This window comes from Mustelus asterias, chromosome 4, assembly GCF_964213995.1.
Source record: "Mustelus asterias chromosome 4, sMusAst1.hap1.1, whole genome shotgun sequence".
NCBI lineage: Eukaryota > Metazoa > Chordata > Chondrichthyes > Carcharhiniformes > Triakidae > Mustelus > Mustelus asterias.
In genome coordinates, this window is record NC_135804.1 from 37711459 (window position 1) to 37723020 (window position 11562).

An 11562-nucleotide genomic window follows, 5' to 3' on the forward strand; every position below is an offset into this window, starting at 1 on the left:
CAGAAAATAAACAATCTAAATTATTGCGGGATCCAATCACGTGCTTAAATTTTTGTCCTTTGGAATAGAATCAAGTTAAAATTGAATAATCTTGGGAAGAAAGGGCGGTCTATATTCTGTAAATTGAAATCAGTTTCACATGTCTCCACACAGTTGAGAGTGCAGGGCAGTCCTTGTTAAAAAGAAATGTAATAATTATAAAGAATGCTGTCCTCCAATGAGGCACAAATGAGCTGAAGCGAGTGAGGACTCCTCAAATCAAAAATCTCAAGATTCAAGAACGCATGGAGTTCAACTAAATTGAACAGTTGAAACTACACAGGTGCTCATTCCATAAGATTCTACTGAAATAGCAAATGTAAGCAGCAACCTTTGTCTCTATTCACCAGAAGAACAAACACCTTGTTCTTCTCCAAATATAAAAAAATCTTATTCAAGTTTATTTATTAGTCACAAGTAGGCTTACATTGCAATGAATTTACTGTGAAAATCCCCTAGTCGCCACTCCCCGGCGCCTGTTCGGGTACACTGAGGGAGAATTTAGCATAGCCAATGCACCTAACCAGCACGTCTTTCAGGCTGTGGGAGGTAACTGGAGGAAACTCACGCAGACGCGGGGAGAACGTGCAGACCCCGTACAGACAGTGACCTAAGCCAGTGCTAACCATTGTGCCATCATGCTGCCCTAATGCTTTGAAATATCCCAATCTCTACACCGAGCCGAATTGTGTTAGCGATTAACCAGCACACACGGAATTATGCATACGCGGTGCCAGTGACTTGAATTATGCAGCCACTCAACAGACACAATAGTTACTGAATAGTGGAGCGCGAATATTGATGGAGGTGCAACTTTCCCACAGCGCATCAACTCCAGCTTTTGTGGGACCAATTTCACTCGACAGTTATCTGCTTTGCTCTGCCCGCCAAACTGTATCTTTTGGCAATGACCCACCGTTCACCTGATAACTTAGAAGCGACGTGCTGGCGACCCATCGCCCCTTTTTGTGTCTCATTTCAGAGTGAACGGACAGCTATGGAAGAACAAGAAAATATGCGCACCAACCATGATTTCTGGTTAACAAAAATAAAAGTTACATTTAAAATTTATTGAAATAAAGCAAAATTCAATTTTATAAATATTCACACATATATTACAGTGATCAACTTTTCATAATATTTCTGCCGTTCAATATGGCCACATTATACTGGAACAAAAACGACAGATATGCATCAGAACGCTTAGCAGCCTCCACAGAATACACTGAAATACTGAAATACAACTAATCGTCCTCATTTGGCTAGGTCAAAATTACCATAATTCCGGGTTTTTTTGAAGGCTTATACTTGGTTATATAGACTGTTAACCTTCTGTCGCGGAATTGACAATACTGTATCTATAGGGTATAGAAATACAAAGGCGAATCAAAGAAACGTAATGTATGCTGCATTTGGGGCTGCAACCATCTCTAGAATTCCGCATAGCAGACATATACAGGCAGAGGGAAGCATGTTTTTTCTGCTTTCTTACATTGTTGAAGAGACAGTATCGTTTTTGGCAACCAGACCTAACAGAACTGCCCCTGACAAACCCTTCAGACAGTATTGGCAGCCGGACCCGGACAGTAAGTCTATAGCGGTGAAAATTAGAAACATTTACAGAATTATATTTTTTTCTTCCGTTTAAGAAGAAACAGCCAATTAAACGTATTTATGCAGTGGTAATTTTTCACAATTTTTTTAAGTGGCGGTCGATCTAGTTCTTATACTAAATCGATAATAAATCATGAATGAGTGTCAAGGTTGAAGGTACGCTTAATTGGTGCTTATGAATGTAGGCTACCAAATGGGATACTGTCCCTTTAATATAAGTTTTCTGTCTAGCTCTGAGACGCACTTGCGCTGTTGGGGAAACAAAAAGTTATCAACCCTCTTGTGACGGTATAGGGTTCGGGGGAAAAAAAACAAGGTGGTTTTCATTTAAAGCGGAAAAACCAGGAATCCGGAGAAAGTCGAGTATTTCCAGCCTCCCATTAGGTTCCCTCGTTCCAGTTTCAGATAGGCTCGGTCTCCCTTCTCCATCTGAGTCAGCACTCCATTGCTCGCAGCCTCTCTTGTCACATCCTGATCTCCTGCAAAAGCTGAGATCAACGGCCAGCCATTCAGCATCAGACTCACCTACAGAGAAACAAATGTTTCAAGTCATGCCATCATTTTCTGTCATCGGCACCTACATAGATCGTGGCATCGGTAAACTAAGCGTTCAAAGCGACACGAATGCGTAGGTTGTCTGAAAATTAATAAGAATTCTCTAGTGAGGTTAGGGTTAGGGTGTGCTGGGTGGTTTGCTTATGTAACAAGTTTACGGTCAACAATGGTTTAAAAATAAAACATGGAAAGATCAGTGGTGGAAATCCCAATTAAAACAGAAAAATGGGGAGCCCATAAGCAGATTCGCGCGTTTATTGGAAAGGGCATCACAGCTGAACCATTCAGGTGTTACCTTCCCTCAGATCGGAAAAGCCACAGCCAACTGTTAACCTCTTGGGGATGGGGATGGACCTCCTGTACACTGCCAGCATTTCATGTGTTAATTTCACTTTGCCAACACTGGCAGCTTTCCTGTTTCTCATTACTCAAAATCAACTTGCTTTCTCGAATATATTTATTGTCTGCTCGAGCATTTTAATTACAATGTTCTTTTATTTTAAAAAAAGACCTATTCAAGGCACCAATGACACCCTCCGAGGTTCCATACTATTTATTTAATAGATAAGGTAAATGGAAGTTATTACTTGCCATGGACTGGTTTGCATGCTGTACATTTTATTTTACTCTAACATTTTTAAAAATGTCTAACAAATTAAAAAATGGGGCGGCACGGTAGCACAGTGGTTAGCACTGCTGCTTCACAGCTCCAGGGTCCCGGGTTCGATTCCCGGCTCGGGTCACTGTCTGTGTGGAGTTTGCACATTCTCCTCGTGTCTGCGTGGGTTTCCTCCGGGTGCTCCGGTTTCCTCCCACAGTCCAAAGATGTGCGGGTTAGGTTGATTGGCCAGGTTAAAAAATTGCCCCTTAGAGTCCTGGGATGTGTAGGTTAGAGGGATTAGCAGGTAAAATATGTGGGGGTAGGGCCTGGGTGGGATTGTGGTCGGTGCAGACTCGATGGGCCGAATGGCCTCCTTCTGCACTGTAGGGTTTCTATGATTTCTATGATAAAGACAGCACATTCAGTCAACAGTGATGGATGTGTCAAGTTATAGTTCACTAACATAACTCCCCATTTAAGGTAAATAATTAACATGCAAACAAACACACCTTAATATTGAGCGAATAAGTGGATCTTTGTTTTTTTCGGCGTATTATTTATCAAATACGGTAAAATGTACACATCCACCAATTACCCTGGGGGTGGGGGTGGGTCATGCCTGAAAGCTACTGTCAATTACACATAATTTAAAAGGGGATTCGGCTAAGTCTGTTCGTAAAATAACGCTTTTTTTTAACACACAGAATTGATGTATTTGTGCAGTGTGTTTGAATGAAAAAGGAAACGTCCTATACTTCCAATCCTGCCGGCTGCTCTGTAACGGTGAGAGGGCTACTCAGTGTAAAGATGGGATTGTACAACCCTTGTTGAGCCACCTCTCTCCTGGAGTGAGCGATGGAACTGCCTTGCTGAAAACTGGAATACTTTACCTCCCAGTTCCAATGCTCAGACATCAAGTGACATTTGGATCTCATGGAATTTGTTCGTGCGATTTTCTTATTACCTCTGAACTATTACAGCAGCGGCTGTGTTTTGCTGTGATAGTGTGCGGGATGTTTTTGCCAATGGCTCTTGTAGCGTAATATTGTAAATGATTGATAAAAATATGGAATAGTAAGGGTGAATAGGAGGCGGAGCCCTCGTCTTGTGGAGCTGTGGAGGGTAGGGTATCCCCCCCCCCCCCCCCCCCCCATCCCCGCCCAGTGTCATCCAACCTTATAGACACTGGGGACATTCGTTGATATCAGTTTTTTCTGTACCCTCAGAATAAAATATACCTCCCCCCACACTAAATAAATAAATCAGCCCTTGGACAGCCTCTGGTTACCAGCTGTTATTTTGACGCCCGTCCTTTGTATTGCTAACAACTATCTATGACCTTTAATTAACCTTTCACTCACCAGCATTTTCTATGGTCTGTTTACAAGTCATGTCAAATCTTCCGAGACACAATGTTGAAAAACACCGAGTGGCCGGAATGTCCTGAATAGCAACTGTGGATTCCTCGAACCCGCCGTTGCCCCGGGCCTTCTGCGGCGATGATAAGGCTGCAGTTAATTTCCTGACTTTGTATAAATTGGGCTGCTCCGCCAGGCACTGAGCGCCTGAAGGATTTCATTATGAGACGGGAAGGGAAGCAAGCGCTGAATCATTTAAAACCCAACCCCGTGTTCTCCCGAGTAAGAGATAAAAGAGAGTGTCTGAAATCCACTAACCTGGATGGTTTGCCGGTTATACACTTTCACCACGTGGAAGTTAAAACTGTAAATCCCTTTCCTTGGCGCGATGAAGGTGCTTCTTTCCGAGTCAAAATTAGAGCCGACATTGACTAGGATCTGAAAGCAGACAGAGCCAATGTCACCAAACTGGGGCGATTCAGACACGCCAAGGTGAGAGGAGCAGGGAGAATGGAGCATTTGACAGATATGTGAGTTGTGAGAATCATAAACCAACAGCAGCTTCGGTTCTCTAAGTGTCAGTTAATGCCCTGGCTAACTTTGTATTTACAAAGACTCTGGCCATTTCTACTTTATTTAAAAGCGCTGCGTTCCCATCTTCCCCCCTCTGCCCTCCTGTCGCCCTGTCTATTCACTGTATTAACTAGCCCGCTGGCACTATACCCCACTCCAGATTCCACGACACCGCCAGTTCTGCAAGAACATTTCTTCAATTATCCCCTTTTTCTTCCCATGGCGAGTCATTAGGCTCACATCCCCGTTCCCCTGCCTTTTGATACAGTTCCCCGCGAATGAAAACTCAGTAACTTTCCTCCAACTCTGGATTTCTCATTCCCCGAGTTATATTTCCCTCACCTGGGCGCCCGCTACATTGCACCTGCTGGGAGCCCTGCTGAGCTGTGAGAAGTGGACCTGAACACAAACATCTAAAATGATCCAACAGGCCACCTCGGGGGGACCCGGTATTTCGCACTGGACACAGTTAAACCTGCTATTCTGTTCCTTCATCCCCCCCACCCCCAGTCATAGAATCCCAACAGTGCGGAGGGAGGCCATTTGGCCCATCCAGTCTGCACCTACTCTCTAAAGGTACATCCCACCCAGGCACTTTTCCCGTAACCCCCTACACGTACACATCTTCGGACACTAAGGAGAAAGGGAAAGAGGAGAAATCCATTAAAAAGGCAGCAGCAATATCCCCCTCTCCCTCCCTCCACGCCACTTACATTGTCAAAATATATGATCATGGTTCTGTTGCTCATCTCTGAGGGTTCGTGGTTGGTGCTCCTGATGACTGAGAAAGCCACTTTGGCGCTGCCAGACCGCACAGAGATCCCGAGCGCAGTCCCTGTAGGATCCGAGGTGGGATTGGAGTCACAGACCACCAGGCACTTGCCCTCCAGCACAATGGGCTCAGTCTCATTCTGCCCGCACACCAGTCCCGCAAAGCACAGCGCCGCGAACAGCAACTCTAACATGTCGAGAGACACCGCCGACTTCCACACTCTCTGAAGCGCCGCTTGCTCCTTTTATCTCCTGATCGAATCCAGTTTCTCTCTTTTCCTCTGGAGTTTTTTTTACTGATCCTCTTCCTCTTTTTGTGTTCTGTTTTCAAATGTTGCTTTCCTGTTATTTTCTCACCCTCTTCCCCCCCGCTCAGTGCCGGCGTCTCCCGTTCGCTTCTTTCTCCGTTTCTAGCAAGAATTAAATGACCCCTGAAGTGGAAGAAGGGCCCCTGACAAGCAGACGCACAGATGAATACATAGCGCTGCGCCCAGAGTCGCTGTGAATTATTGATGGCCGGGAGCTGCCAGGCAACTGGAGGCCGGCCCCGCCCCGCCCCGCCGCTGCCGCCCCCTGACTGGCTGCAGCGCCTGCCCCTCCTGTCAATCAACCCGCCCTCCGCCAATCAGCCGTCAGCTCTGCTGCCCTCCTCACTCCCGGGCAGGGGGCAGCAGCTCAGCGGCTCCCAGCACTGGCAGCATGTGGTCAAAGCAGAGCCCCCTCCCTCCCTGCCCACTCCCCTTCCCTGCCCACTCCCCCTCCCTCCCTCCCTGCCCACTCCCCCTCCCTCCCTCCCTGCCCACTCCCCCTCCCTCCCTCCCTGCCCACTACCCCTCCCTGCCCACTCCCCTCCCTCCCTGCCCACTCCCCACACCCCCTCCCTGCCCACTCCCCCTCCCTCCCTGCCCACTCCCCCTCCCTGCCCACTCCCCCTCCCTCCCAACTCCCCCTCCCTCCCTCCATCCCCACTGGGCCTCCCCCTCCCTGTCTGCCCTCTCCCCCTCCCTCCCTCCCCACTGGCCCTCCCCCTCCCTCCCTGCCCACTCCCCCTCCCTCCTTTCCTCCCTCCCTCTCTGCCCACTCCCCACTGTCCATCCACCCCTCCCTCCTGACTCCCCACTCTCCCTCCCCACTCCCCCTCCCTCCCTGCCCACTCCCCCTCCCTCCCCACTGTCCCTCCCTCCTGCCCCACTCCCCCTCCCTTCGTGCCCACTCCCCCTCCCTCCGTGCCCACTCCCCCTCCCTCCCTGCACACTCCCCCTCCCTCCCTGCCCACACCTCCTCCGTCCCCACTGTCCCTCCCTCCCTCCCTGCCCACTCCTCCTCCCTCCCTGCCCACACACCTCCCTCTCTGCCCACTCCCCCTCCCTCTCTGCCCACTCCCCCTCCCTCCCCACTGTCCCTCCCTCCCTCCCTGCCCACTCCCCCTCCCTCCCTGGCACTCCCCACTGTCCCTCCATCCCTCCCTCCCCACTCCCCACTGTCCCTCCATCTCTCCCTCCCCACTGCCCACTCTCCCTCTCCACTCCCCCCTCCCTCTCCATTCCTCACTGTTCCTCACCTTCTCCCTCCCACTCCCCCTCCCTCCCTGCCCACTCCCCACTGTCCCTCCCTCCCTCCCCACTCTCCACTGTCCCTCACCCTCACCACTCTCCCTCCCCACTGCCCCTCCCCTCCCCCTCCCCTACTCCCCCTCCCTCCCACTGCCCCTCTCCACCACCCCCTCCTTCACCACTATCCCTCGCCCCCTTCCCAACTTCTGCTCCCCACTGTCCCCTCCCTCCCCCCCACAGCTCCCTTCTCCACCCTCCCCTCCCTCTCACCCTCCCTCCCCACTCACCTCCCCACCCTCCCCAACCACTCACCTCCCCCACCCTCCCCAATCCGCTCTCCCCCGCCCTGCCCCTTCCCCCCCCCTCCCACCTCCCTCCCCTCTCCCTCCCTCCCACCCATCTCTCTGCCTCCTTCCCATCCCCTCTCCTCCTCCCTCCCACCTCCCTCTCCCCCTCCCTACCACCCTCATCTCCCCTCCCTCCCACTCCCCCTCCCCCTCCCTCCCACTCCACTCTCCCCCCCTCCCACTCACCTTTCCCCCTCCCTCCCACTCCCCTTTCCCTATCCCTCCCACTCCCCTCTCCCTGTCCCCCCCACTCCCCTCTCCCCCTTCCACTCCCCTCTCCCCTCCCTCCCACTCCCCTCTCCCCTTTCCCCCAACTCCCCCTCCCTCCCACTCGCCCTCCCCCCTACTCCTCTCCCACTCCCCCTCCCCCCTACTCCCCCCCACTCCCCCTCCCACTCTCTCTCCCTCCCACACCCCTCCCTCCCCCTTCCCCTCCCTCCACTCTCTCCACCTGCCCTCCTCCCCCTCCCTTTCCCTCCTCTACTTCCTCCACCTTTCCCTCCCTCCCACTGCCTATTCCCCCTCCCTCCCACTCCCCCTCTCTCCCACTCCCCCTCCCTCCCACCCCCACTCACCCTTCCACCCACTCCCCACTCCCCCTCCCTCCCACTCCCCACTCCTCCCACTCCCCCCACTGCCCCACTCCCACCCTTTCCTTCCCCTACTCCCTCCCCCTCTCCCTCCCCTCTCCGCCCTCCCCCAACCCCCACCCCCTCCCCCCTGTCCCACTCCCCTCTCCCCTCCCTCCCACTCCCCTCTCTCCTTCCCCCCACTCCCCTCCCTCACTCTCCCTCCCCCCCCCCACACACCCCCACTACCCCTCCCTCTCCTCCCTCCCATTCCCCCTCCCTCCCATTCCCCCCAACCCCTCTCCCCCCTCTCTCCCAGCCCCCACCCCCCTCTCTCCCCTCTCCCCTCCCCCCAGTACCCAGCCCCCACCCCACACTCCCTCTGTCCCCCTCCCCCTCACCCCCTCTCCCCTTCCACCCCTTCTCCCCTCCCCTGCACACCCCCCTCCCCTTTCATGCCCTCCCCCTCCTCCTTCACCACCCCCCCTTCTCCTACCACCCCCTTCTCTCCCTACCTCCCTCTCTCTCCCCGAGTCCCCTCCCTCTCCCACTCTCCCCTACCCCCTCTTTCACTCTCCCCCTCTCCCTATCTCCCCTTTCCCCCTCCTTCCCCTAATCCCTCCCCCTCCCCTACTCCCCTTCCCTCTCCTACTCCATCCCGCTTCCTCCCATTCCCTCCCCTAGTCCCTCCCTCCTCCCCTATCCCCCTCCGCTACCCCCTCCCTCCCTCCCCTCTTCCCTGCTCCCCCTCCCTCCCCTCTTTCCTAGACCCCTCCGCTCTTCCCTACTCCCCTACTCCCCCACCCCTCTCTCCCCTCTCCCCCCTCCCCCTCCCCTCCCCTCCCCCCTCCCCGTCCCCCCTCCCCTACTCCTCTTCCCTCTCCTACTCCATCCCACTTCCTCCCATTCCCTCCCCTAGACCCTCCCTCCTCCCCTATCCCCCTCCGCTACCCCCTCCCTCCCCTCTTCCCTGCTCCCCTCCCTCCCCTCTTTCCTAGACCCCTCCGCTCTTCTCTACTCCCCTACTCCCCCGCCCCTCTCTCCCCTCTCCCCCCCTCCCCCTACCCCTCCCCTCCCCTCCCCCTCCCCCCTCCCCGTCCCCGCTCCCCTCTCCCTTACTTGCCCCTCCCCTCTCCCCCTCTCCCTCCCCTACTCCCCGATCCCCCTCCCCCCGCCGCTCACCCCCTCCCCTCTCCCCCTCCCCTCTTTTCCTCTCCCCTCCCCCCTACTCCCCTATCCCTCTCTCCCATCGCCCCCTCCCACCTCCCCACTCCCCCCCCCACTCCCCACTCCCCCTCCCATCCACTCCCCACTTCACCTCCCTCCCACTCCTCACTCTCCCCACCCCCCCTCCTCCCACTCCCCACACCTCCCACTCCCCCCCACTCCCTACTCCCCCCTCCCCCACTCCCTCCCCTTCCTTCTCCTTCTCCCCCTCTCTCCCTCCCCTCTCCGCCCTCCCCCAACCCCCACCCCTCCTCCCCCCTTTCCCACTCCCCTCACCCCCTCCCACTCCTCTCTCCCCCTTCCTCCCACTCCCCACTCTCCCTCTCCCCCACTCCCCCTCCTCCCTCCCATTCCCCATTCCCCCTCCCTCCCATTCCCCATTCCCCCTCCCTCCCATTCCCCATCCCTCCCATTCCCCCCAACCCCTCTCCCCCCTCTCTCCCCTCTCCCAGCCCCCACTGCCCTCTCTCCCCTCTCCTCCCAGTACCCAGCCCCCACCCCACACTCCCTCTGTCCCCCTCCCCCTCACCCTCTCTCCCCTTCCACCCCTTCTCCCCTCCCCTGCACACCCCCCCTCTCCTTTCATGCCCTCCCCCTCCTCCTTCACCGCCTCCCCTTCTCCTACCACCCGCTTCTCTCCCTACCTCCCTCTCTCTCCCCGGGTCCCCTCCCCCCTCTTCTCCTCCTCTCCCACTCTCCCCTACCCCCTCTTTCACTCTCCCCCTCTCCCTATATCCCTCTTCCCCCTCCCCTACTCCTACCCCCTCCTTCCCCTAATCCCTCCCCCTCCCCTACTCCCCTTCCCTCTCCTACTCCATCCCGCTTCCTCCCATTCCCTCCCCTAGTCCTTCCCTACTCCCCTATCACCCTCCGCTACCCCCTCCCTCCCCTCTTCCCTGCTCCCCCTCCCTCCCCTGTTTCCTAGACCCCTCCGCTCTTCCCTACTCCCTACTCCCCCACCCCTCTCTCCCTTCTCCCCCCTCCCCTCTTCTCCTCTCCCCTCCCCCCTACTCCCCTACCCCTCTCTCCCCTCGCCCCCTCCCACCTCCCCTTCCCCTTCCCCTCCCCCTCCTCTCCCCTCCCCTCCCCTCTCCCTTACTCCCCCCTCCCCTCCCCCCTCCCCATCACCCTCCCCCGTCCCTCTCCCCCCCATTCTCCCCTACCCCCTCCCCTCTCCTCCTCCCTCACTCCCCTCCCCTCCCCTACCCCCTCCACTCTACCCTACCCTCTCCCCTACTCTCCTCCCCTCCTCCCCTTCTCTCCTCCCCTACCCCTCCCCTCACCCCTACCCCCTCCCCTCTCCCCACCCCCCTCCACCTCCTCTCTTCCCCTCCCCTCTCCACCTCCCCTCCCCTCTCCCCTACCCTCTCCCGCCCTCCCCACTCCACTACTCCCCTCTTCCCTACTCCCCTACGCCCCTCCTCTCCTCCCTCACCTCTTCCCTCCCTCCTCCTTCCCCCTCTTCCCTCCCCTTTCTCCCCTCCCCTCTCCGCTAGCCCCTCCCCTTACCCCCCTTCCCTCTCCCCCTCCCCTCCCGCCCTCCCCCACTCCACTACTCCCCTCTTCCCTACTCCCCTACGCCCCTCCTCTCCTCCCTCACCTCTTCCCTCCCTCCTCCTTCCCCCTCTTCCCTCCCCTTTCTCCCCCTCCCCTCTCCCCTACCCCCTCTCCCCTACGCCTCTCCCCTACCCCCTTCCCCTCCCCTCCCCCCTCTCCTACCCCCTTTCCCCTCCCCTACCCCCTCTCCTCTCCCCTACTCCCTACTCCCCCCTCCCTCTCCCTCCTTGCCTCAGCGACCCCAGCAGAGCACCCTCTTTCCCAGCAGCCTGGCCAGCCGCAGCGCTCTCATTCCGCTCTGAGCTCCAGTCTCTCCCTGTCTGTCCGCACATTTCTGTCTTGTTATGAACTCAGGCAAAGCTGCAAAAAGCGCGCATTCGTTTTGTTTTGTTATTCTGTTTTTCTTGTAGCATTCTGTAGAATTTCAGTGTTAAAATGCCCCTGCGGGTATAACTGAATAACTAACACGCTTTCCTGTTTGAAAGACGGTCGCTTCCTTTCAACTGTCCTCCAATAGTTGAACGGTTTAACATTGTACACAAGACCGCAAATAATGCAGCGGCAGCATAATGAATTGGTAACTTTAATCTGTTCGAATGTGAGTGGTTTACACTTTAACTCCTCTCTTTGGGGAAGGGGTGGAGGGGGGGTCTGTTTATACTCCAATAGAAACTGCGACGCAGCTTTCATGTCTAAGTCAGCACACACGGCGGGGCAATTTTAACCAAAGATGAAAATTGGGACAGTGCTGATATGTTTGAAAGTCGGAGGTGTGCCCGCCGGGCACTGACAAGTGAC

The 11562-nt window shown here is 55.6% G+C and overlaps 1 protein-coding gene across 1 annotated transcript; it reads right to left on the reverse strand.

Moving 5' to 3' along the window:
• Positions 1 to 1090: 1090 nt before the first annotated feature.
• On the reverse strand, positions 1091 to 6014 carry cbln1 (cerebellin 1 precursor). The gene is made up of 3 exons (XM_078210256.1): positions 5454 to 6014; positions 4486 to 4605; positions 1091 to 2178 (listed from the first exon to the last, which is right to left on the reverse strand). The coding sequence occupies exons 1-3, from the start codon at positions 5703 to 5705 to the stop codon at positions 1981 to 1983; spliced, it is 570 nt and encodes a 189-aa protein (XP_078066382.1). The 5' UTR covers positions 5706 to 6014; the 3' UTR covers positions 1091 to 1980.
• Between the last annotated feature and the right edge of the window lie 5548 nt (positions 6015 to 11562).

Excerpts from the sequence above, each read along its gene's own strand:
- cbln1 (XM_078210256.1), bottom strand. The coding sequence starts at position 5,705 with ATGTTAGAGTTGCTGTTCGCGGCGCTGTGCTTTGCGGGACTGGTGTGC. Across the intron at positions 4,606-5,453 it reads TGATCATATATTTTGACAAT|ATCCTAGTCAATGTCGGCTC; the intron begins GTAAGTGGCGTG and ends GTCTGCTTTCAG. Across the intron at positions 2,179-4,485 it reads ATAACCGGCAAACCATCCAG|GTGAGTCTGATGCTGAATGG; the intron begins GTTAGTGGATTT and ends GTTTCTCTGTAG.